The sequence below is a fragment of the Sebastes fasciatus genome, chromosome 6 (assembly GCF_043250625.1).
Source record: "Sebastes fasciatus isolate fSebFas1 chromosome 6, fSebFas1.pri, whole genome shotgun sequence".
In the NCBI taxonomy this organism is placed as follows: domain Eukaryota; kingdom Metazoa; phylum Chordata; class Actinopteri; order Perciformes; family Sebastidae; genus Sebastes; species Sebastes fasciatus.
Genome location: NC_133800.1, coordinates 4,551,258 through 4,578,395, shown reverse-complemented (window position 1 = coordinate 4,578,395; position 27,138 = coordinate 4,551,258). Strand labels below are relative to the sequence as shown.

General features: G+C 46.3%; 1 protein-coding gene across 4 annotated transcripts in view; it reads left to right on the top strand.

Moving 5' to 3' along the window:
- kat6a (K(lysine) acetyltransferase 6A) overlaps positions 1 to 26,913 on the top strand; it is a 46,921-nt gene extending 20,008 nt beyond the window's left edge. For 3 of the 4 annotated variants that reach the window (XM_074637241.1, XM_074637243.1, XM_074637242.1), the window contains exons 5-17: positions 438 to 519; positions 3,020 to 3,134; positions 3,406 to 3,719; positions 7,258 to 7,370; positions 9,591 to 9,706; positions 10,310 to 10,451; positions 14,157 to 14,318; positions 15,439 to 15,532; positions 15,694 to 15,925; positions 18,537 to 18,735; positions 18,837 to 19,541; positions 20,823 to 21,084; positions 21,181 to 26,913. In XM_074637241.1, the coding sequence (XP_074493342.1) occupies positions 438 to 519; positions 3,020 to 3,134; positions 3,406 to 3,719; positions 7,258 to 7,370; positions 9,591 to 9,706; positions 10,310 to 10,451; positions 14,157 to 14,318; positions 15,439 to 15,532; positions 15,694 to 15,925; positions 18,537 to 18,735; positions 18,837 to 19,541; positions 20,823 to 21,084; positions 21,181 to 24,572 (5,928 nt within the window). In that variant the 3' untranslated portion in view covers positions 24,573 to 26,913. The remainder of the gene's footprint in view (positions 1 to 437; positions 520 to 3,019; positions 3,135 to 3,405; positions 3,720 to 7,257; positions 7,371 to 9,590; positions 9,707 to 10,309; positions 10,452 to 14,156; positions 14,319 to 15,438; positions 15,533 to 15,693; positions 15,926 to 18,536; positions 18,736 to 18,836; positions 19,542 to 20,822; positions 21,085 to 21,180) is intronic. The other variant, XM_074637244.1, reaches the window with a different exon arrangement.
- The last annotated feature ends 225 nt before the right edge of the window (positions 26,914 to 27,138 follow it).

The following is a 27,138-nucleotide window of genomic DNA, read 5'->3' as shown; positions in this document are numbered from 1 at the left end:
GGTGAGACAAAATGCACAACATGCTGCCAAGATGCACAATCATAAAATACATCTATGAGGATGGGGGAATAACATGGAACCGGAGAAGTAGCTTGAACCGATCATGGTGGATATTTTCAAAAGTACCATCCAATTTTAAATGGCAAATTTATAGTAATGAAATAAACAGTATTTTAATGCACTTTCGTGCATACATAGATGGAAATCTCATCAGAATGAGCTCAGGACTGCTAATAAATGTATCCTCTAACAAAAGTGCATCTTATTGGACATGGGTGATGTTTATTTGACTTAAAAAAACACAGTTTTGCCCCTGGATATTGTTCTAGCTGTCGTGTGTTTATCATGTACATTGAGTCACTGAGACTCACATTGTCTGAACACATCTAAAGCTTTTGATAATCATCAATACTTGTGTGTGTGTGTTTACTGTACAGGACAACATGTTGTTCTGTGACTCCTGTGATCGGGGCTTCCACATGGAGTGCTGTGATCCTCCCCTCACGCGGATGCCAAAAGGTTAGTAGACTCCTTTTAACTCATCACCTACCTCTTCACTGCCTAATTACGGCCTCCCATGAATACTAGGGATGCACCGATACCAGAGGCCTTTTTTATTTCCCAGTTTGTACATCCTCGATTCCTTTCCTCGACTCCTCTCCTCGCATCTTAGTCCCTCCCACGGGAGATGCGAGTGGAGGAGGCGAGGACAGGGGAGCCGAGGCAACAGGCAATTTAACAAAATGAGACATCCTCGCCTCGGAGACGTCATTTTAAAGCGACGTCAGTTAAATATGACATGTGGCACAGCTGCATCAGCTGTCCATTGTTTTGTTATAGGCCTACCGCTGTATTTTATGATCTCATACTTTAACAGTGCTCATGACAACTTATAGGCTTTATTTGCTATCACTAATTAAATTCACAACGTAGCATTATGTGACAAGAATGAACGGATGTCGGATTTTTAATTTTTTTTTACACACACACATGACAACTTTTATATATTTTATTGCGTGAAGCACTACAGATGTTTGTATGAAAAGTACTATGCTATACAAATAAAGAGTTGATATAATTTGCTCTCAGCAGCTGTTTGCAGTTGTAAACATCATGTTGTTATAGATTATAGCACTTCAATTGGGTGAAGCATACATTCAGTAATAAACACATGTAATATCAAGGTGAACAGCGCCTTACGTGATCATCTTAAATAACTACAACTGATGAATGAAAAAGGAGCAGTTACATTTGTCCTAGAAAGAGAGTCCTGCCGTGGTTTGAGATTATTCCAGCCGTGTGTCACGCCTCTTTAACGTCGCGGATGCCAAAAAACACTTCCGCAAAGGATACACCGGTGTGTCAAGCCTCCTCGCTCCTCGCGATGCATTTTAGGAATTGGGACGTCCTTAAAGATGGAGCGCAGAGATCGATCTCTGGGTCACAAGCCGGAGGAGCGAGGAGACGAGGAGGCACAGAATACCATACCACTTTACGGCAACGTGACATTAGCCGACAAGATTAGTGCCTTGCATGCAGGGCTGCTGTGGTTGAAGTGCCACCCCCAGCTGCACAAACAGGCAACTGAGTCCCCAGTTCACCCATCCGGGAGAGCCACAATGTTTCGTGCATTGTCGCGGACACACAGTTGTCAGCTGTGTGTCTGCCTAGCGATAGATGGATGGATGGATGGATGGATGGATGGATGGATGGATGGATGGATGGATGGATGGATGGATGGATGGATGGATGGATGGATGGATGGATGGATGGATGGATGGATAGATAGATAGATGTACTTTATTGATCCCAAACAGCAGGTTATCCAAGCAATGCACAGGAACAGTACATAAAATGTACATGTTAACACCGGAGAAATATATCCATAGAATACAAAATATAAAGAATATTGGATTACACTATAAATATACCCGACTACTACAACTAGCATCAAAAAATCTAAATTATAAACATGGAATAAGCCTCTATATACATTAGCAAAATACCACGTTGGAGGCGGGCGCCCGAGGGTCCCGAGGGCTACCTGGTTGATCCTGCCAGTAGCATATGCTTGTCTCAAAGATTAAGCCATGCAAGTCTAAGTACACACGGCCGGTACAGTCATTCCCTCACATGAATGGAAGAAGGAAAATAACTCAGCTATTAGTGCATTTTACAACTTTTAGGACCTAATGATTTATATAAGGGCTATTACAGTGTTCATACTGGGAAGTTGATTCACCTCAAAAACAATTAGCTGCTGAATTACAGACGTCTCTTTCCCAACGTAAGTCTATGGGGAAAAGTCTTTATGGGCCCAACGGCATCACGTGACGGACACGGAAGTTGTAATTCCACCGTTTTGCCACTACGAAACTTTGTTTCAAAGCCCTCCACACTTTATGGGTGCTTGGATCGAGAGAGAAAGTGGGTGTGTGATAATGAGTGTGAAGTTGTTACAACTCCTCAAGACCCGAGCCAAGCTCCTGTGTCTTGCTTGGCCACCTGCTGATTAAAGTGAAGGGGTGGGAGGTTAGCCATGGAGTTAGCAACAACTCCGGCTCAGGTTCACTTAAGGTTGGCTCTGTTTCTATCAGGAAAAGAAAAAAAAGTTAAAATGTCAGCAACAGCATCATGTTGTGTATTTAATTTGTTATAGTCAGAAAGTGAGGAACATCTGATGGAAATAAAACGTGTTTTCAAAGTCAATGTTGGAACTGTAATGGTATTATTAGGTACTCATACCGATTCTCAGTATCGGCAAGTACCCGAATGTGAGTACTTGTATTTGCACGAGTTTAAAAGGAAGTGGTATCGGTGCATCCCTAATGAATTCAACTAAAAGAATGCACAAAACTCATACATTACTACTCTGTACGAGCGTTATAGTCACACTAAATGATTAAGTGCTAATGTATTGGATATGTCCTGGAGCATGGTGGTATCTGCTCTGAAGCCCGTCTTGTCTACTCCACCTCAGGGTATATGAACCTGTGCTTTTCACTCTCTTCTCTCCCAGGCATGTGGATTTGTCAAATCTGCCAACCCAGGAAAAAGGGAAAGAAGCTTTTACACGAAAAGGCAGCACAAATCAAACGGCGCTACAACGCACCGCTGGGGCGGCCCAAGAACAGGTAAAGAAATGTTTCAGCTAATGGCGTCTTCCTCAGTGTTAGCCCAGCGGAGAGCCGCCGCAGCGGCAGGATGTACTGTATCTGCTTCACCAGCCACAACGCCTACTCTCTAAAATGAGCTTACTGCTGTTTTTTTCTTTTATTGCCATTTCTTTTCTCTATGTAATTTATCATTATCTATATATAAGTATATACTGTAAGGTTTGTCCAGTAAGTACATATTTGGTTCCATAAGCAGAGTCTTTAACAAGACTCCTCACTTTCTCCGCAGGCCGGGGCGGCCCTTCAAGAAACTGGGCGGGCGTGGTCGGCGGAAGCGCTCGGCCTCGGCCAACTCATCCTCCAGCTCCTCCTGCGAGGGTTACCCAGGCGACGACCGGCTGCTTTTTTCCATGCGGGACGACGACGACCTGTCGCAGGGCAGCCTGCGCTTCAACAACAAGACCAAGGGCCTCATCGACGCCCTCACAAAGTTCTTCACGCCGTCGCCCGAGGGCCGCAAGGCACGGCAGGAAGTAGTGGACTATTCACAGCAGTGCCGCATCCGAAAGAAAGCCAATCGCAAAGGAGAAGGAGACGACAGAGGTAAGGATTAGCTTCACTGCCTTTTGTAGGATGACTTTTAGTCTGCGGATAAACATCTCTGATGCAAGATATTACATTTTTACTGGTCCAGTTGAACAAATGTTAGTATTTTATTTAGAGCCCGACTACTTATCTGTTGGCCAATTTTATCGGCTGATATCGGCCTATCACAAATATATTGGTATCGGAGAACATCTTGTCCGATTTGTGCCAATATGAAAATTCTTTTAATATATAAATAATGCAATGGCAAAACTTGGGTGGCTCATAGTTACCATTATTACTTAATTTCCCCACGAGGGTACACTCTGTACAATATTGCTGACGGTGCCGTCTCTCAGCTCTGCACACACAGACTGTGTCCAAAGCTCCGCTTCCGCCCTCGGTGACACCCATGGGTGACAAACGATGATCAGAGGAGAGAAACAAGCGTGACAGTAAATTACAACAAATGCGTGTTTTTGTAGATTACAGCACACTTTTATGTTTTGTTTTTCTAATGATTAGGCACTGCTGTGGGTCACACAGACACTGATATTGAAAAGCTTTTTATATTGTAGACTGTTGTGGTCTAATTTTTGAAACACTTTCTAAATAAAAAAGGAGTTCAGAATTTGGTGACTGCTTGCATTAATCGATGAAAAAGTAGACGGGCAGTAATATAGAAAATTGAGGATGCAATACATCGAGATGCTGACAGCTGAATTGTAATCGAATTGTGAGGCCAGTGAAGATTCACACCTTTTAATCAATGCATGTAGGCCGATATATTGATATCAAAATCTCTTTACTCCCTGATATTAAAATCGGCATCGGCCCCAAAAATCCTGTATCGGTAGGGCTCTAATTTTATTATTACAAAAAGTTAGACGGCTTAGAATACGTCATTGTAAAGTTTATAAAGTTAGTATGCTTGACATGGATATCATAAATGGCTTTGGAGTTGTAATATAAGTGATAGGTGATGTACATAAAGGGATGTGACTGTACTGGATTGTGTGTAGTGACCAGGGCGTAAAGCAAAGTTGCATCACTGCAGTAACAGAAATTATGAATGAGTTGACTCTGAAAACATGAAAAAGCAGGCTATGATTTTTAACATCTCAAAAACTTCCACTGTATAAATCGGTAATACTTGTACTTTAATGAGCCGTCAGCATTGTGACATTAAAAATACTGTATCTTCGTGCATCTTTTCCCAATACTTTGATCAGACTCGACTGGTTTACTAACAAACAGACTGCCAGCTGTTATTGCGACGCATAGACGGTGCTTCAGTGTTCTTCCCGTTTTAAAAAATTATCCGCCCCTCAAGTTACTTATTTGCAAATTGTAGACCGAGCCTCGGAAAATTGTTGCTTGTGCATCAAAAGAAATTGCTTTGTAATATGAAGTGGCCACCTGCAGTTCCCTTTTCGAGTACCGTGCGCTGTAGAAGAGAATAAATGTGACGGAGCAGACGCATTGGGAGCATTCACTTCAAGTTTCACTGGCACCAGTGTCTGTTTTGACCCACTTTGAAAAATGTGTTGTACAATCATGGATAAGCAGGTTTATATACAACCTGTATGAATCCAGGTTGTGACAAATCCAGAGTGATGATTCCAAACCAGTTTACCGTACATATGAATAAAAAGCCACATCAGCCACAGCAGTAGGTTTATCATTGAAAACACATGCGCATCTCTACACCTAGGGCTGGGCGATATGGCTTATGAATGATATCTCCATATTCTTAGGCTATACCGTGATATACGATATATATCTCGATATTGGCGTCTCCCTTAGAGATAGGGTGAGAAGCTCAATCATCTGTGAGGGACTCGGAGTAGAGCCGCTACTCGGTTGCGTTGAAAGGAGCCAGCTGAGGTGGTTCGGGCATCTAGTAAGGATGCCCCCCTGAGGTGCTCCAGGCACGACCAGCTGGGAGGAGGCCACGGGGGGAAGACCAAGGACTAGGTGGAGAGATTATATCTCCACACTGTCCCCGGAACGCCTCGGGATCCCCCAGTCAGAGCTGGTTAATGTGGCCTGGGAAAGGGAAGTTTGGGGTCTCCTGCTGGAGCTGTTGGAAATGAGATGATGAGATAACTGTTTGATTTCACCGAACGATGCGAAGTTCATACCAGCTTGATCATTCTAGCAAACTAATCTGAATTTAGGGGAGAACACAGCTCGTAGCCTATATTACATTTTAAAGGGCTTTAATTTTGAAATTCCACAATTCCTCAATTCCTCGTATTGTCTGAGTGACACTCTGAGGTGGTCTGCTATCATTTTGAAGTAAACTTGGTCTGTGGAAACAGGAAGTCTCTCAATGACACTCTGAGGGTGGTGTCAGATTTGTCAGGTTGGTCTTTGGAAATCTATTCTTTATCATTAAGTTTGACTTATTATTCACACAATTAAAATTGTATTTTTCTCTGAAATACTTTTTTGCAGACAGTAGGCTTTTTTTGAATTATCATTTTTTATTTAATTCAGTATTTAATATTCATTTTGTTTTATTTATTCATTTAAGTGTTTTTATGTATTCATTTTTATGTGTTATTGACTGACGGAATGACTTATTGAATGAATGTGAAATCACGTTCTCCGGAAGGTCGCTTTTATTTTGAAGTCAGTTCTTACACGCTCTTACTGTAATGCCTAGCGTATACACTTGGGGTGGGGAAAAATATCAATACAATTGTAACGGGCTCAGTTATAAATAATCTAATGTGAAGATGCTGGTATGATAGAAAACCTAAGGAATCTATTGGCATCGGTATTGTCGGGGAGAAGGCTAAATAACGCTCCAAATTTACACCAAATTTTGGCGAAGAAAACTATCTTATTAGATAAAACGGATGCTGACTGACTGCATCATTTGCAGTTGAAAAAAGGTAATAAATTGCAATATATCGCAATATATCTTATAGCAATAATCAGCATATCGCAAAATGTTTAAAATCACAATAAGATTGTATTGTGATGCTATTGTATCATGGGGCCTCTGGTGATTCCCACCGTTAATATATACGTACGGCAAAACAACGTGGGGGCTAATCTGACCGTCTTTTTCGTAATAGAGGCTAACATCTTCCATCACGGTTTCTGAACTCAACACGTATAAACTTGCTTTGGTGCTTCTCTTCGTCCGCTCTCTCCAGGCTCGTTCCCTGCTTCCCTCCAGATACAAAAACACACGCCTCCGTCACACACACATACACACTTACCCAGAAGAACTGAGTGAAGCTAACTCCATTCGCACTGTTTAGTAAACGACAGAGCGAGGTGGCAAAAGGACTTTTATTCTTGATTTAGGACCTGCATGTTTGTCTTTCACCTCATCCATCCCCATGTGTCGCAAAAATCCCCCCTACTTTAGAGAGACAACATTGTTTGATTATCAGGCCTATGTATAAATGCTTCAATGTTCAATGTCTGCCCGCTGTGGCAGTAGCACCATTGTAAAAAAAATCGATCTTGGCAGTCTAGTCTAAATAGCTTCCTCACTAGATTTGCATTAATGTCGCCTCTGTGTCTCGATCCCCAGACAATCAGGAAGGCAGCGACTGGCGCGACGAAGATGAGAAGCTGCCCGGCCACGAGAACCTGACGGAAAAAGACATCGAACTGTTCAGACACATCCAGGAGCTGGCACTTCAGGTACACAGACAAGAGAGACCGTATATGAATTAAAATGTGTTGAATGAACAGAAGTGGGACAATGGGAAGGGAGGACCTGAAGAGCTGCCACGTCGTAGAGTGAGACCTATAATGAGGCTATGACAGAGGCTGCCAGGCTGGAGTCATTGGATGTGATGTTATGTAAAGCCACGGTGTGCAGCAGAGGGGAGCTGGATGTCAATGGTGATGAGAATGTGGTCAGAAAGGGCAGAGTCAACAACACCCAGGTCGTAAAAGATGAAGTCAGTGGCTCAGGCGAGGTCTGTAGGATGGAGGCACGTTTTTTGTGGGTGGAAAAGTCAATGAGCTGTGAGACCGTTGTGTTAATAGATTAATCTGCCACGGAACAACTGCTAGATTCAGCGTGTGTATTAAAATCAGACATTAGCATCGATGCAGGGATACAGTGAGGATCAAAGGTTCAGTTTTAAATAACCACTAGATGCAAATAATGAGGGACAACAACTTCACTCCGGTACAATTATGGTGTTGTCATTTGTGAATCTCCTGTGTATGAAAGGGCCGGGCTGCTCAGTGGAACCACACCCTGGAGGCACGACGTGGTTAAGTGCACGAGTCCTCTGCCATGTATCAGTTAGGCACATAAAGTTAGTGTTGGTGTCAAACCTGGACTGTATATAAAGATGGACGACGCAACGACCCCACTTCCTCCCACCGTACAGAAGTGAAGCAAATAAAAATCCCAGATACGGGAGCTGCCATCACATTTTCACATCATTTTGGAGCCAGAGTCTGCGCTGTAGTGATCCGGTGGAAGAACCGCAGTATTGAGGGTCCCGCCCGAACCAATCGCGAGCCGAGCACAGCCACAGCTTGTCAGCGAGAGAGACGCACAGCTGCCAATCATGACGTCTCACCCCCTTTTTATAGCATCAAATAACTAATTAAAACCAAACTTATCAGAAAAATGATTTGACGTGTACTTTGACTGTTTAGTTTGGTCCATATCCCATCCGCTAACATGGAGAAGGCGGGACTTATGACCTATACTGCAGGCGATCAAGATTTTTTAGCTTCACTTTTAGGGAGCTGTCATGTCGTCCATCTTTACACACAGTCTATGGTGTCAAAGAACATCCTATGTTGGATGGAGTGAATATTGAGTAGCAGCTCTAATGACAGTGTTAGCCTAGCCAGTGTAGTTGAAGAGAGGGGAAATCAGCCACATTAACGGCCCTTTTCATGCAGCGCAGCAGCGGATTGACCAGAGAGCGGGTGTTTGGCCGGCATCACGGGAGTCATATTAAAAACTCTCCGGCTGGAATATTCACACTAGTGTTTAAGTATTTGATGAAGGCTGAGGAGTAAATGATGTGTGAAAAGGGCAGATGTGATTGTCTAGGTTGAGCAGCAGTAGAACAGAGGACGTGATCATCATAAACGACAGGCAGAAGCTGTTCTCGTAAAAGTCTGAGACAACAGCTCCACTTAAAGCTCCATCGTCATGCCAGCAGGTAGCCTGGTCTCTCTGAGAATCCCAAAGTAATAATCAGAATCAGAAATACTTTATTGATCCCCGGGGAGAAATAAAAAAAGAAGTGGCTTTTGGTCGCTGACTTAATCGATTAATTGTTTTAGCTCTAATGTTATCTTTTTTGGGGGGGCTCTACTGGTTGGCCCGTGTTGCAGATGTCTTACTGATGACACCCAGTTATGGAGGATGGAACCTGCACAAAATCAAAGATAAATCAATAATTATGTCATTAAATGTAGCAAAAATAATATGGAAAGTAAATCTAGTCATTAATTAATTGATAAAATGTGACATAAATTGATATTTTCCTTTTATTTATTTATTTATTTGTTTATTTTTTATATTTATTTTTCCCCTTTGCATTGAACCCCTTATTTATTTCCCCAAATTGATTTATTTCTGTATTCTTTTTACATTTCTTTATGCATTTCTGCTTTATTATGCAAATGAGGGGGCTGTCACTTGATATGATTGGTTGATGTGTCATTGGAGCGCTGAAAGAAGTTGAGACCGGCTCAACTTTGATTTGTAGCTCGTAGTGTGAACACAGCATTAGTGTAAGGTGCTAAGCCAGTCGGCCCTGGTGTGTAATCCGTCTGCTTGGCCGTATGATCTGCCAATCACTCCAGCAGTGTAAACCTGGACTTGACCCTCTGTGTCGCTCCCTTCCTTTCTTCCTCCATCTTTATCGCTCACCCAAACAGAAAGTCGGGGTGACAGGTCCGCCGGACCCTCAGATGCGCTGTCCGTCAGTCATCGAGTTTGGCAAGTTTGAAATCCAGACGTGGTATTCGTCTCCCTACCCCCAGGAGTACAGCAGGTAAGCTAATGGCCCTAATGAAGCACAACAACATAATGTGCTTAGCTCACAGTCATGCTTGTAGGCATAGCAAATCACCACCAGCGTAATGGAGCTCAATTATAAGCTTGTTTACAGTACCACCTACTTTGGCAGGTAACCAGCCAGAGCCAGCGAGGCAATTTGATTCAGATTTTCTGAGGGTGTATTCATTTTTTATCATGCATGTAACTGTTGAATATTTACTATTCTTACCAAATCTGCTGTTGTTCAAATCCTATTTGTTCCACGCATGTCTCAGGCAACAAGAGTTCTGAAAAGGGTTGCAAGAAACAATTATTTTCATTATAAATTAATCTGGCATTTTCTTGATTAATCGCTTGGTCCATAAAATGTCATCACACTTTCCCAAAGCCCAAATTGACATTCATATTGCTTGTTTTGTCTGACCGAAACCTTAAAGATATTCAATTAACTGTCATAGAAGACAGAAGAATGTTTGAAAGAATTGTCAAAATATTTATACATACTGATTTATATTCATTTCAGCTCCAGCTGTGACTTTTTTACAAACATTTTTCCTTCTTCCACTGTGCTCCCCTTACTCCCTTTTCCCCTTTCCAGACTACCCAAACTCTACTTGTGTGAGTTCTGCCTGCGCTACATGAAGAGTCGCAGCATCCTCTACCAGCACATGAAGAAGTGCAACTGGTTCCACCCCCCTGCTAACGAGATCTACAGGAAGGACGATGTGTCCGTGTACGAGGTGAGGAGCTGATTAGAAAGAAGATGGACTGAATGATGGTGATAGTTAAAGGGACTCTATGTAAGAATCAGAAATTGCTTGTTAACAGCGACACCTGTGGCCGTTAAGTCAACAAAAGTCAGCGTCCTGTTGCTCGCGCTTGTGCTCGCCCTTCATAGACATGAACGAGCATCGCTCAAAACAGTGAGGCGACACACGTCAGCTAAAACCACGATATCACTCTATATTTCAGCTGCTTGGCAGTAATGTTAGCTGACCAGACAAAGGTCTCTCCATGAATCAATGCTGATCCTAGTGTTGGCCTTTCCTGCTTCAGCTTCCCGACCGTGTTCAGAGGGAACAGGGGAGACACCGGAGTTTTGGTCGGAGACGATAACGTTTCTCGCGGCGGAGCCCCGTCACTTCACAAGAAACGGGAAACCTCTGTTGGTCTGGAGGAGCTGCAGCATTTATTTCTGCACAAACGTCCACTGTACATTCACTAGATATTCTCAGAGCTAAACTAACTCTTCTGCAGTGTGGAGTGTGCGCGCATGCATGTGAGAGTGGAGTGAAAGAGTGAGAACGAGTGCGCCGTGTGAGTGAAGGCAAGCAGAGGAGCAGAGTACAGCAGAGACTCCGGCCCTGGAGACCAAAGCTACAGTCTCCCCTGCGTCCTCCGACCGCGGCCAACACTGTTTTGCAAGACGGGCTTCACTAGATAGAACTTTGCGGTTTTGGTGCTTCCGTGTAGTTTGTGTTGGAGTCTTGAGTCTGCACAGCGTAGCCACACGCGAGCGCGTATGGGACACCGACCCGCAATGATTTATACGTCTAAGAAGTTACAAACAGTCTCTTTTAATGAACTGAAAGACCAGAAGAATGATGAAAGAATGTGAGTGAGTGATTGTGGATGACACTGTAACAGAGACGCCTCTGATGAACCCACAAACCACAGCGCCGCTACAGCCACATCCTTTACCAAAGATGCCTTTCTTCTTCTGCGACTAGCGTTCTAACTCTGCTAGTCACCTCGGTCTAGACACAATCGTCCAGTATAGTCACAGTACAGACCAACGAATCCTCTCTCACATATGTATTCCATGCTTTCCATAGATTGTCACCCTAACCCACCAGAGGTGGGCGGTATACTGGTTTCATCGACGGTGTCGCGTTCGGCCACGGACATGGATTTTGCAATACTGTCATTAACGTGATAAACACACACACGTTTTGGTTTAGCACACACACACACGAGGTAGATACAACGCCTGATAAACTACATCACACCCACACAGGATGTCTACGGTTACAGGCTACCGCCGTTCCGTTTCATCACGGAATCTTTTGCTTTTCATTTCGGCGCCCACGTTTGTGGCGTCCACACAGACAGCATTGCTGCTGCGGAGCTGCCAGCCCTCAACAGATCATTTTCACTGTCTGTTTTTGCTGAGAACCGCACGCATCACACGGAACAAATAGGCGACACACGGAGAATCTGTAAATGAGCCGCCCGCAGCCGTACTGCGCTGCTCACGGTCCATGTGTCTTCTGTACAGTACCGGTTAGGGATGCACCGATCCGACCTTTTCAGTCCCGATACAAATACTTGGGCTTTGGTTATCGGCCGATATCGAGTACTGATCCTATACCAGTGTTTAATTAATAAGCTGTAGGCCTCACTGTGTGGAAGTGACTGGGATCATTCTTTCATGTTTAAGGCAACATCAGGCTTGACTTACACATTGCTCTCTTAACTTTGTAAGACAACATGTAACTAATAAATACATAGAAATACATTTACTAAATTGTTATTTATTAAAATAACGGTATCCGATACCAGATCAACCCCATTGTCACGATATCCGATACGGCTATTCTGGTCAACATCGGACCGATATCACAGTATCGGTGCATCTCTAGTACCGGTCCAACAGCATCTACGCTGTATGTTTTCAAACTCTTTCTTCATGTGGGTTAAGATGTAAAAGGTTACGTCAGCTTTCGGTTCCTTCAAAGATGTAAATTATTTTAAATGTATTGTAATTCCCAGTTTGGCTTTGGTGAAAAGAGGGAATAATGAAATAATGAAACAGTGAAAAAACATTTGTTTTTTCCAAATTCTTTATTGCTGAGATCCAGGTTGCTCGGCAATCGGCTGCAGTTCCCTCACAACTCAAAACAACAGCCTGGCTGTTACTATTAACTCTGAGTGAATCACAGTACACATACATTATGGGGCTGGCTACTCCTCCCAAAACACACGTAGGCCCTATACCTCATTTTTAGGGATGCACCGATACCACTTTTATTCAGACCGAGTACAAGTACTTACATTTGGGTACTCGCGATACCGAATACCGATACGAGTACTTCTCTGTGCCAAAAGACCCTCGTTAACAGCCAGCTGGAGGGTGTGAGCGACACACGGCAGGCCGGGGAGTCCCGCGTACGAGGCGGTGCGCCGCGACCGGCTCTAGGTCGGCTTGGAAAGGCTCAAGGCTGCAGCTTTACAGCGCTCCCCGTCCGGACCTCGCCGCACCGTGACGGGTCTCCCTGCTCCCAGTGCGGCTCAATGTCGGCAACCCACCCGAACCGTCTTGAAACACGGATCAAGGAGTCTGACGTACGCGCGAGTTAGAGGGTTCAAGCAAAACCCCGTGGTGCAATGAAAGTGAGCGCCGGCTGAGGTGGGATCCCGGCCCAGCGGGGTCGGGCGCACCACCGGCCTGTCTCGCTCGCACCGTCAGGGAGGTGGAGCGTGAGCACCCAAAAGATGGTGACGAGAGGTTAACGTCGCGCTGCTGTAAAGTGGTATCGGTGTCGTTGTATCGAAGCCGCTTTGCGAGTACGAGTACATGAGTACAGTATCGGACCCGATACTCGTATCGGTATCAGTGCATCCCTACTCATTTTCAATCTTATTTGGTGCCAATAAACACTAAAAAAATTGTTTTCTTTCCTATATGTCCCCTCATCATGTTTTGAGTGGAGTATCCCTTTTAATTTTGTAATATCAATATAATGCCGTCATCGCAAAAATCAAAACAAATACTGTGATATACATTTTAGGTCATATACTCACAAATTTTTATTTAACACAGTGGGAGTATCTGTCCCACTAACATTCATATCATGCATATACAGCACAATGATCAGTCCGAATCCTAATATGATTAATTGACATCCCTACCTACCATAGAGGAATATTCTTTTGTTTATATAATCAGGGAAAGTCACTATTATTATTATTATTATTATTATTATTATTATTATTATTATTAGAAGAATTCCTAATTACCAATTCACAGTTGAGCTCTTGTTCTGGGTGTCGTAGCGCAGCAGCAGATTAATTCGGTGTCTTGCCGTCTGCAGGCCATGGCCACAGCAGCTCCTGTTTCCCCGCTCTGCAGTCCATCCTCGCTCAGAGGAGAGCAGAGATAACTGGCAAGCTGCCAACACGAACCTCCCTCCTTCTCTTTCTCTTTGCAGCTCTTTGTTTCTCTCCTCCACCCTCTCTCTATCCATCGAGGTCTCCAGAGACACGGCTGAGATCATTGCCTGACACTAACTTCTACTCCATTCACCCTCACTTTGTTCCACAGCTCTCTAACAGCAGCTTAATGATGTACTTCTGGGCAGCAGTGTATCTGGGACTGAATGATTTTTTGGAAACGTTCTGTCATTGTGTCGTACTGATGTCTTTCTTCACTCATCCCACAACAGGTTGATGGGAATGTGAGCACAATCTACTGCCAGAACCTGTGTCTGCTGGCCAAGCTGTTCCTGGACCACAAGACCCTCTACTATGATGTGGAGCCCTTCCTTTTCTACGTCCTGACCCAGAACGACAGCAAAGGCTGCCACCTCGTCGGCTATTTCTCCAAGGTATGATGCTCCCATGACGCTCCCGATTTCAGTCCCTCTTAACCACAGCCTCTCGGCGAAGTTACATTCAGTCTGAATTTTCTATTTTCAGTGTCCACAAGACCACCACTGTTTAAATTATAGGGGTGGGGGAAAAAAAACTATATATTGGCTTCATTTGAGTCTATACGGAGGTAGAAGGAAGTTACCGCTTTTATTGTTGTAGTCTGAGTAACGTGACGTCATATTCGTTTCGAATCCGTCAACCAAAACAAACCACAGCGAGCCAAAACGCTAAAGTAGAAAACAGCAGAGTGTCGTGGATACGACCTGAGATTAGATTGGTTGGATTATATTCACCAGAAGTAAAAACCATTACATGTGCCTTAGAAATTAAAAAGAAACAATCGCGAATTTGTGAGGGAAATGTATTTATTCTTTGATTTTGTGATTGCAAAAAAACATTTATAAATAATGCCTGACAATGACTGATATATTTGACTTCAGGACATCCCTGATTACATACATGCTGAAAATCAAACATTTTTACTGCATTAATTTAAATATTTTCTAAAGTAAAAGTCCCTACAAGTGTATGATTCAACTTTTACCCCGTGGTCTATTGTTAAAAAGTTAACAAAAATTGCAATAAATTGTAAATAAATCGAATCGCAATATATATCGAATCGGCACCCAAGTATCGTGATATAATCAAATCGGGAGATGGGTGTGTCATCCCAGCCCTTGTAAATCATAACCACCCCGGCACAAACTTCCCAAAAAAACCCGACATGAACCGAAATGGAGAAAAAAAAATATTCAAATGAAATGAAATTGAAAAGCATCGGCATCACCCCACACAGGTGCATTCCTACAAAAACATACAGATGTCCATGTTGTGTCCCAGATAAACACTGGGGCGCTGTGAGCTCCGTTGACCCTCTGTGGACTCTGCAGACGCAGGTGCTCCCATTAACATGCCACCTCGCTGCCAAAAACACAGCAGTTAGTGAGCGGACGCAGCACCATCAACACCCTGCTGCTGTACACCCACACAGGCCCGCTCTGTGAGGTACTTTCCATTCTATTTTTTTTTTTTTTCTAATGGTGGAATGTGTCTGCGTCTCTCCCTCTCCTCCAGGAGAAGCACTGTCAACAGAAATACAACGTGTCATGCATCATGATTCTTCCACAGTACCAGCGCAGGGGCTACGGACGCTTTCTCATCGACTTCAGTAAGTGGCTTCAGCCTTAAACAAAACGCACACCACCAATAACTTGGAAATGTATCTGTTGATACTCCTTTTGATAGACAAAATGAATCAATTACAAAATAGAAAATATGATCTTTTTTGGGCTCAAGATGTCTGTGTCCTTGGTTCCTCCCTCCCTGCAGGCTACTTATTGTCCAAGCGCGAGGGCCAGCCAGGCTCTCCAGAGAAGCCTCTGTCGGACCTAGGTCGACTGTCCTACATGGCCTATTGGCGCAGCGTGGTGCTGGAGTGTCTCCATGAGGTCCGCGATCGGCAGATCACCATACGACAACTCAGCAAACTGACCGGGATCTGCCCGCAGGACATCACCACCACCCTGCACAGCCTCACCATGCTGGAGCAGCGAGGAGACAGGTCAGAGAAAAGGACTGGCTCATACACTCAAGACACGCTCCATGTTATTTAGTAAATGGGTCAAGGATGCACTCCAGTGGTTCACACAGTAGATCCCACATAGTTGAAAGTTCCTCCAGATTGCATAGTGTTACAGGTACATCACGATGAAAACACTGAGCTGTACTCGTTTAATTATTTTCATCATTATTTCTCCTGCATTAGCATTATTATTAGGGCGGTCAGTCGATTAAAATATGAAATTGCAATTAATCGCATGATTGTCCATAGTTAATTGCGATTAATCGCATGTTCAAAATGTACCTTAAAGGGAGATTTGTCAAGTATTTAATACTCTTATCAACATGGGACTGTGCAAATTTGCTTGCTTTATGCAAATATATGTATATATTTAATATTGGAAATCAATTAACAACACAAAACAATGACAGATATTGTCCAGAAACCCTCACAGGTACTGCATTTAGCATAAAAAATATGCTCAAATCATAACATTGCAACAACAGCTGTCAGTGTGTCAGTGTGCTGACTTGACTATAACTTGCCCCAAACTGCATGTGATCATCATAAAGTGGGCATGTCTGTAAAGGGGAGACTCGTGGGTACCCATAGAACCCGTTTTCATTCACATATCTTGAGGTCAGAGGTCAAGGAACCCCTTTGAAAATGGACATGCCAGTTTTTTCTCGCCAAAATTTAGCTTACGGTTAGCCTCTTTCCTGACAAGCTAGTATGACATGTTTGGTACCAATGGATTTTTTTAGGTATTCTAGTTCCATATAATACCAGTATCTTCACTCTCTAGCTTTAAAACTGAGCCCGCTACATCCTCAGAAATATCAATTGCGTTATTTAGCCTCCTTCACGACAAGCTAGTATGACATGGTTGGTACCAATGGGTTCCTTAGGTTTTTCTAGTTTTATATGATACCCCTATTTGCAACCTAAAAATCACAAGTTGCGTTAATGCATTAAAGAAATTGGCGGCGTTAAAACAAATTTGCGTTAGTGCGTTATTATTGCATTAACTTTGACAGCCCTACATATTATATAATTCACTACAGTGCAGTGAGAGACAGAAGGAGGATCTGGATGTGAGTCAGTACTCTGTCACAAAGTATGAAAGGCTCTTGTAACCCAAGCGAAACAGAATGTGGCTTGGAGTCGGGTTACACCATGCATGTAAACAAAACCAGCCTTTAAAGTAGACTATAGTAAAATCATTGCTCACACAGTCCCTAGAATAATACGTGGATGCAGTCTGATGTATTTAAATTCCACTGAGGTTAGGTGTCCCCCTGCAGCTCTTAATTGCGTCCTCAGTTATTCTTGTAAAGCTTTTTAACACAGGTGTTAACTTTATTCAATTTAAAACCCTGATAACACTTTCTGTTCTAAATAGAATTCTTAATTACAATGAAATGAAATGAAATGTTGGATCTCGGCCTAAGCAGCCAAAATATCTTCCTGAGGTAACCCACTGTGCATTACAGTCAGATGAGCTTGCATTTATATAGCGCTTTTCTAGTCTTCCAACCACTCAAAGCGCTTTACACTACATGTCAACACACACACACACACACACACACACACACACACACACACACACACACACACACACTCATACACTGATGGCAGAGGCTGCCATACAAGGTGCCAACCTGCCCTGCCCATCAGGATCTAATCTAAATGCTCATTCACACACCGATGGCTCAGCCTTCAGGAGCAATTTGGGGTTCAGTATCTTGCTCAAGGACACTTTGACATGCAGACTGCAGGAGCCAGGATCACACCCGCCGTCCTTCTGATTAGTGGACGACCCGCTCTACCTCTGAGCCACAGCCGCCCCCAAATACTGACCTACACCCGAGTCATTTGACACTTACTATTCAGCCAACTTTTAGCAACAGTAGGACTGAAAGGGAAGGATGATGGGCAGTTGGTGTAAGTGTAATTGGCACAGTTTCAGTTTATGCCAGTAAACTAAAAATGTACGGTCAGTACTGACCTACGAAACTGGGTTTTTGGGTCAGAGTAAAGGGGAGACTCGTGGGTACCCATAGAACCCATTTCCATTCACATATCTTGAGGTCAGAGGTCAAGGGACCCCTTTGAAAATGGCCATGCCAGTTTTTCCTCACCAAAATTTAGCCTAACTTTGAAGCGTTATTTAGCCTCCTTCACAACATGCATATCAAGTATGTGTGACTCCTTCCTGATTCCTTCGAGTTTCTCGTTTCATATGATATCAATAACTTCCCTCCAGCTTTAAGCTAGCTTTTTGAGCCCGCCAAAACCTACGAAAGACTGAATAGCGGCAGATTTTTAAGAGGTTAATTAAAAATCCACACAGCATTTTAGAGAATCGATACAGTGTCGCAAAACATAATATCGCAATATATATGTATCAATATTTTCTTACGCCCCTACTGCACACACACACACACACACACACACACATATGCACACCTAATGGGTGTGGCCAGCTAACAATAACACACATACATATACTGACATACACACATTCTTCTAAGTTCTCTATGCTTGCATGTAGGAAAACCTGCATGCAGAGGTCTGACGCTCGTGTTTCTTTGTGCTGTGGTTCTGTCAGGCTGGTTCTGGTGAGACGGGAGAAGCTAGTGTCAAACCACATGACCCGTCTCAAGGCCCGGCCGCGGCAGCTGGATGTCGACCCCGAGTGTCTCCGCTGGACTCCCGTCGTCGTAACCAACACCGTGGTCTCTGATCCCGACGGAGATGATGACGACGAGGAGGAGGATGAAGAACAAGAGGAAGACAAGCGCAAGGAGGTAAATACGTTGAATTTGTTGAAGTTGGAAATAATAGATCGACATTAAACTTGTTGTACATCGTTATTGATTGATTTTTATTTTACTTTGTGTGTAAATAGATCAAACCAAGTCACAAAGTCCCACCAATATCCTGGCACATGCGCCAAGGGAAGAAGAGGGATGAGGAGGACGACGAGGACGAGGAGGAAGAAGAGGAGAGAAAGGGCTTCCTGGGGTTTCCCATTAGCCAAAGCTCTCCAACTTCCTCCCCTCCCATTCGCTGTCCACCCTCCGTCCCAGAGCCACCACGTCCTCCTCCCCCAACAAACGGAGAGCGCAGACCACGGGGGCGCCCGCCCAAAAACTGGCCCTGGGGCAAGGTGAAAGACAGCGCGCGGGTGGGACGGCCACCTAAGATCCGCCCAGCAGAGGACGAGGACGACGAAGACGAGGAGAGAACGGAGGGAGGGAAAACCGCCGGCTCTGCCAGCAGCCCCCCCTCCCTTTTCTCCCTGGACAGACAAGCAGAATCCACAGCCTTTCACTCGCTGGACATGGCCAGGCACCCCTCCATAACTCCCACTCGGAGAGGGCGGCCCCCGAGGAAAAAGAGAGGCCCGAAGCCCAGATTGCTGGAAGGGCCCGGAGAGGGGCTGGCACCGCTTCCTGCCGTTTCCAGGTTGAATGAGTCTCTGCCTGTCAGGAAGAGCTGCTTCAGTGAAAGCAGTGAAGAAGAGGAGGATGACGACGACGAAGACGATGAAGAGAGAAGAGCATGCTCCCCGCCCATCCTCACCAAGCCTGCCATGGGGCTCAAATGCAAGGTAAGAAACTTTAACAGTGTCATGATAAAATCTCACAATTAAGATTGATTCATAATTTCTGTGGCTCAAAAAATCTAAATGAATTAGTCGGGGTGGGAAAGAAATCAATTCATGACTGTATGTATCACAATTTATCTTATTTATTTATTTTATTTTTACAATTTTGAAATACATTTTTTGATGCCAGAATATATTTGCATCATTTGAGTCTATATGGAGGTAGAAGGTTATTAGTTTATTGTTGTAGTCTGAGTAACGTGACGCCAAATCCGCTCCGTATCCGTCAACCGAAACAAACCCCCTGCCGGCCGCAGCGAGCTGAAACGAAGAGCAGAAAATGACAGAGGGTCTGCGTGGATTCGACCTGCACCGTCACATTTTAAATCCAACGTGGTAAACACTACACATCCAGTAAAGGATGGAAACACTTTGGCTTTCAAACATTACCAAGAAAAGCAGAGCTAGACAAGCTGCATGCTAACTCGGTCATGGACAGGAAACGTTATCGTATTGTGGTAACGTGCGGTCGAGCCGGCCGTCGCTCTCATCTCCGTGGTCAAATGGGCCGACGCTACAACTGTAGAGCACCCATACACTGACATTTATGTTCAATGCATTCATGGATGGATAAAGAAAACGGGGCTGACGGGGAGAGCTAGAGACGGAGTTAGCGGAAGTATACATGTGTTACTACGTCTGGTTTACAAAATAAGGTGTTAACAAAGGGAACTGTATATACAAAATACATATATGGAAATAAGATTGATTGGATTATATTCACCAGAAGTATAAAACATTACATGCCCCTTATAAATTAAAAAGAAAATACCATTAATTTGTGAGGGGAATGTATTAATAAATAATGCCAGACAATGACTGACATATTTGACTTCAGGACATCTCTGACTACATACATGCTGAAAATCATCAACATTTTTACTGTAATAATTTAGAAGTGTGTGATTCAACTTTTCCCCATGGTGTAGTGTTAAAAAAGTGAACAAAAATCGCAATGAATTGTAATATCGAATCGCAATACTTAAAAATCGCAATACATATTGAATCGGCACCCGAGTGTCGTGATGGAATCGAATCGGTAGATAGGTGTATCGTCCCAGCCCTATAAATTTGCATTCTGTTGTATTTAAAACTGGATTTATGTCGATGCTTTTTACTATAATCTTGATCTGAGTCAGTCTGGGTCAGTCCTTAACGTCAGTAGTTCTCATTTCAAGCTAAATTTCAAAGTCGCACCTAGTAACCTGTCCTGTTTCTACCCAGAAGCCACTGAGGAAGCGCCGCTTTCGCCAGCGCAGCCACCCTCACAGCAGCGTGGTGACGGAGACAATTTCTGAGACCACGGAGGTGTTGGATGAGCCGTTTGTAGACTCTGACTCGGAGAGGCCCATGCCCAGGCTGGAGGAAGAGACGCCCCTGGGACACCCGCTGCACCGCTACCCCCCAGCCCGCTCTGCCATGAGGCTGTCTGACCCAGCGCCCAAACGGGGCCGGCACTCCAACCTCTCAGATTCAGAGGAAGACGGTGAGCAGGATTTAGCGATGGTTGGTTTGTGTTTATATAAAGAGTATGTGTGCGGCTTTATTTAACACTGGCTTATCCTCTTGCCCCCCCTCTCAGAGCTAACGCCTGTGCTGAAGCCTGCGGCTGCTCTGCCAGCGACTCCATCAGAGACCCCGGCGGCCAACCCTGAGGTCCCAGTCAAGAAGAAGAAAGGCTGGCCCAAGGGAAAGAGCCGCAAACCGCTGCACTGGAAGAAACGAGGACCTGGAAAACCACCTAGCGGTGGACCCGGCCAGCGAGCGGCCACAGACAGCCAGGCCCAAAGTGGGGATCCGCCACCCCCCAAAATCAAGATGAAGCCTGGCCGCAAGCCCCGGAGCTGGTACCTGCAGCGGGCCCAGGAGGAGGCAGACAGGCAGGAGCAGGAAAGACAACGGCAGCTGGAGCAGCAGCTGGACAAAGATCCTCAGCTGCTCAAGACAGACGACCGGAACAGCAAGAGAGTCTGCAGAACCAGCATCGACAGAGACAACAAGCAGAAAGACTCTGACGAAGACGACTATCTCCCTAAACCTGTTGAGCAGAAGGTGGCCAAGAGGCCAAGAGGGAGACCGCCCAAGATCCGCCCCCTCCTCCAGCCACCACAACCTGCCCCCAAACCACCTCCCACCTCTGAACCAGAGGAGGAAGAGGATGAGGAGGAGGAGACTGAAAGAACCTGGGAGGAAGACAAACCCAGCCGTCCACCGTCCCGTCCCCTGCTGTCCCCTTCGTCCTCCTCTTCCACCTCAGGGCCCCGGGCCCCACAGTCCCGGCCTCAGGACACAGATGTGGGCGACAGGGAAGAGGACGACGACGACGAGGAGAGGGAGGAAGAGGAATGCGGCAGCATGGGCAGCGGCGGCGGTAGCATCAACAGGCGAACGGCACCTACGCCAGGTTCGGGAAGCAGGCGCAGCGAAGACCACGACGCGGACGACGAAGGCGACGGACACCTGGAGGACAAGAGCAACGGCAGCAACAACAGCAGCAGCAAGAAGAGAAAAAGTCAGGACTCTGAAGACGAAGACGACGACGAAGATGAGGAGGAGGAGCCCGCCTCCCGTGCGAGCTCTCCTCCGGTCAAAGAAGAACCCCAAGGCGGAGAGGCTTTTTTAGACACAGAGAACAGCGTGGCCCGGGACTATGTCAGCAAGCAGGAGGAGGAAGAAGAGGAGGAGGAGGAGGCTGAGGAGGAGGCGCAGGAGGCCAAGTGTCGGCCCTCCTCGGCCGACCCGCAGCAGGAGGAGAGGCGGCGCAGAGAGCAGGAGGAGTCTGCTGCAGCTGCCGCGGCGGTGGAAACGGTGACGGCCATGTCTGTTCCTTCTGAGCCCATGGAGCTCCAGTCCCTGCACTCCGACGACAAGGACGTCACGCTGTTGATGGAACCCCAACACACACATCCGCACTCGCACCCTCACCAGCACTCTGACTTCAAAGAGGAGCTGGGCCACCATCACCCCCACCACCCCCATCACCACTCCAATGAGCTGGACCTGGAAACCATGCAGGCCGTCCAGTCCCTGACACAGGGGGAAGCCCAGGACGAAGAGACGGAACCCCAGCCACACCACGGGGCATACCAGGACTGCGAGGAGACCCTAGCTGCCTGCCGGACGCTGCAGAGTTACAGCCACACGGGGGAGGCCGAGGAGGAAGCTCTGGCCTTAGTCGAGGAGTGCGGGGCCTCCCAACACAGCAGCCCCCTTCCTAACCCCCCGGCGCCGCCCCTACCCAGTCAATCCGTGCGCTCGGTGAACAGTCCGGGGTTGCCCTCGGGCATCATGGACACGACACCAGCAGGGCAGAGGGGAGGGACGCCAGGCCCCACCGGAGGCACGGGGGGCAACGGTGGAGGTGCCGGAGGGGGGTACACCCAGATCACGCCAGAGCATCCCAGTTCACTGTCTGCCCCCTCCCAGCAGAACATGGAGACGTCGCCAATGATGGACGTACCGTCCGTGTCGGACCACTCGCAGCAGGTGGTGGACAGCGGCTTCAGTGACCTGGGCAGCATAGAGAGCACCACGGAGAACTATGACAACCCCAGCAGCTACGACTCCACCATGGGCGGAGGGGGGAATGGAACGGGGAATGGGGGCAACGGAGGGGGAATGTCTGCCGCCGTAGTCGCAGGAGCTTCCACGGCTTCCTCGTCATCAGCCTCCTCTTCTTCAAGCTCTGCTACCCCGTCCTCCTCCCAGTCCAACAGCTGCTCCTTCGTGCCGGTCCCCAGCCTCACATCTTCCACAGGAACGGGAGGATCCCAACTAGCGATGGGCAGCTGTAGTCTCATCCAGCAAACGGGACCGGGGCCCAACAGCGGACCGGGTGCCAGTAATGTAGGCAGCGCCGTGCCCCAGCCACCCCCACCCCCACCACCGTCCAACACCCCCGGTTGTGGCATTAAGTCTCCTCAGAGCTGTGGTGTGATTGAGAGGCCTCCCAGCACCAACCAGCAGCAGCAACAGCAGCAGCAGCAGCAGTCCCAAAAAAAGGTTTCTCAGCAGCAACAAGCCCCCAACCCCCAGCCTCCACCGTCAGCACCACCTCCACCACAGCAGCAACAACAACAGCAGGCCCTGTCCCAGTGTAGCATGGGCAACGGCTTCGCCTCCACGCCCATGATCATGGAGATACCCGAGAGTGGAGGCGGAGGAGGGAGACCCTCCCTGTACGAGCGCATGGGTCAGGACTTTGGCACGGGGGGCTACCCCCAGCCCTCGGCGACCTTCAGCCTGGCCAAACTCCAGCAGCTCACCAACACCATCATGGACCCCCACCCCATGCCCTACTCCCATTCGGCCTCGGTCACCTCCTACGCCACCAGTGTTTCCCTCTCCAACCCGGGGCTGGCCCCTTCGCCCCACACCCCTCTCCCTCAGGGCCAGCCCACCATGACCCCGCCCCCCAACCTCAGCTCCGGCTCCATGAACCTGGGCTCCCTGCAGCTGCAATGCAACATGCCCACCGCCAACATCGGCCTGGGACCCCCGCCGCACACGCAGCGGCTACAGGGCCAGATGGCGACAGTCAAAGGCCACATTTCCATCCGGTCCAAAGCCACCCAGCAGCTGGCCCCGGCCCCCCACCAGCAGCAGCTTTACGGCCGCAGCTCAGGGGCCGTGGCCATGCAGGGCACGCCGCGCACCTTGGCCGTGCAGCGCGGCATGATGCCAAACCTCATGCCCACGCCGGCGCCGTACAACTCCATGAACATGCCCCTTAACGCCATGTCGGCCGGCTACCGAATGCCCCAACCCATGATGAACAGTGGTTACCACGGCAATCCCCCTTACATGAATCAGCCAGCTCAGTACCCCATGCAGATGCAGATGGGCATGATGGGAGGGCAGGGTTACCCGCAGCAGCCTATGCAGCCCAATCACCACGGCAACATGATGTACACTGGCCCCTCCCATCACAGCTACGCCGGCGTCCCAAAACAGTCACCTTACATGAGCAGATGAGCAGCCAAGAAGTTGAGGAAGGAGACATGAGGCCAGAGCTGATACTCGCTGTACTCTAAATGTCCATTACTCCTGTTCACCCTCTCCAGTGCCCACGGCAGGCACGCGGGAGCGTAGGTGGTCGGAGACAGAGAGGGTCTTCTGTTTTTTCTATGTTGTCATTTTGTCCCTTTTCATTTGGGCTCGTTTCCCCTCCCCTCCCAGCTGGCTGCGTACGGGAGCAAGTGGGTGGGGGTTCCGGGTCGGGGGGGTGTGTACACGGACCTCTGCCGCGCCATGCTGCTTCGGGCCAGGCCTACACAGTCCTCTGTAATGTGATTTCACACAGGCCCAGGAGGCTCCAGGAGAGCAGGGGGAGGACAAGAATGACGAGGAAGATACACAGAGAAAGACAATACAGGAGTAGCTCGCTTTGTCAGACTGCGAATGAAAAACAGTGGTCAACTGAATATATTCATCCATGCACACAATCTTTTAATTGATATAGGAAGCCTTACCTTGGAAAAAAAAGAGACGATGAAACATTGTAGGCGGACTTTTGTTTTTGTTAAACATAATGTTGAAATCTTATTTTTGTTGTCGTTTTTGTTGTTTTTTGAAATACTCGTGTGCAGTCCGACCTCTTATATGCTTTGGTCTTTATATGTGTGGCATTCTGAAACGGTGACGACACCATTCTCGCTCTCTCAGAAATAACCCCCCAACATCTCTTGCGGCCACTCTGTCAGACGGCTTTTCACCTAGTTTCCAGAAAGAGCACGGGAGCGGGGCCTTCCGGTGTTTGAGGTGTTGAGCTGTTTCCAGAGTCTTCCCCGGATGGACCTCGTTGTACCAAAAAAAACGGCGAAGACACGGAAGAGACGAGCGCGTCACTGTCTTATCAAATGTCCAAACAAGTAGCATTATTTTCCAGTTTGCCGCCACTCTGAAACGTTTAGATGTAAATATTCTGGTACTTCCCGATATCCAGCACACACACACCCACAAACACACACACACACACGCCGGCTAGCCGTCGCCAATCGGTGGCTAGCTCAGGAAACATTCAGCTGTTCTTGTCCACACTCCACTGACAGACGGTGTACTATGTCAGCCTTTGTTTTTTTTAGCAGTTTAGGGAATGCAGAACAAAACGGTGGGATTTCCATTTAACTGCTTTAAGGAAAGTCGGTTAACTATAGCTGACCTCTCCTCCTTAAGTGTTAGTGACCCAGAGAGGTCCAGGAGTCTGCTTTTGAATGGTGTATTCTATTAAAAACTGTATTTTTTATTTTCCTTTTCTGCAAAATTCTGCACTCCCATTGGCTAGAAATATGGCAGTAGACAGTAAACCTTTCTAAAAGGTGTGCCTAAATGCCTGATCTAGTGCATGGTTCGGCCCTCACATAGAGGCACACTCATATAAAAGCAGGGTCGGAGGCGAGGAAGTGTTCGAGGTTCTGCTGGTTGTGGCGTTCAACCCGCAGGGGTGAAGCGGTTGACCTTGTCGCTCCATGTACCAGTATTCAAAAGTCAAAAGAGGAGTTTTCATTTTCTTACAGACCTGACATTGCATACTTTATTTGTGTGTATTGTTCTGTTCTGTACTTCTGTTGTGTTTTTGTTTCTTTCTGAATTTTATCAGACTGGGCAGCTTTCTTTTATGACACAAGCTGACTCTTTTTGACTTTAGAAAAACCTATTGTAGAGAAAAATGTTTTTTCTATAATATAAAAAGGAAACTCTGACATTGATATTGGTACTGTCATTTTTTTCACTTCTGTTTCAGGAAAAAAAAAAAAAAATACATATTTTTTAGCTCGCCTCTTGGGTAATAATTACTAAGAAATTCAAAATTTAAAAAAATTACCACTCACTTTTAGTGACTTTAAGATGCCTTTAACCTCTCCATTCCATCTCATCTCTAGAGTTTTTCTATCTTTGTGTAGTATATTAATGCTATTTTAAACAAAAAGGACTACAAATATCTAAAGGTCACTTGGCATTCTTTTCTTTTTTTTTTTACTTGTGTGTGTATAGGATGACTTCCTTACATTTAAGAGGCATGTAAAAAGGAGCTCAGTATATTTCTGTCTGTTTATATCGCTTCCCTTTTTGTATCCTTTGTAATTGTACATGTTGCGTTGTATGCTAAGAGAGAGAGAGAGCGCAAAATAACGAGAGGAGTGACGGCTGGGCACGCAGTGAAAGTTGGTTTGCGCTCAGCGGCCTCAACTCTACTCTGTCCCTGTATGTATTTCCATTTATTCTGTTTTTTTTTTTTTCTTTCTTTCTTAGCAAGTACTTTCAAAGAACTCTGTACATTTTAACATAAAATGAAAATAAATTATGTTGAGCCATTCATGTTTTCCTTGAGCTTTTTAAAGTTTCATCTGAGTCAGCTCCACAATTAAATCATCATCTCCAGTCCGCTCCGTAGAGACTTGCCTCAACAGGACAAAGATGCTTTAATTCTACTTAAAGGGATAGTTCAGGTGATTTGAAGTGGGGGTTGTATGAGGAACTTATAGTAGGTGTATTACTTTGAGTAGATGGCGGTCGGCACGCCCCCAGTTTGGAGAAGCAG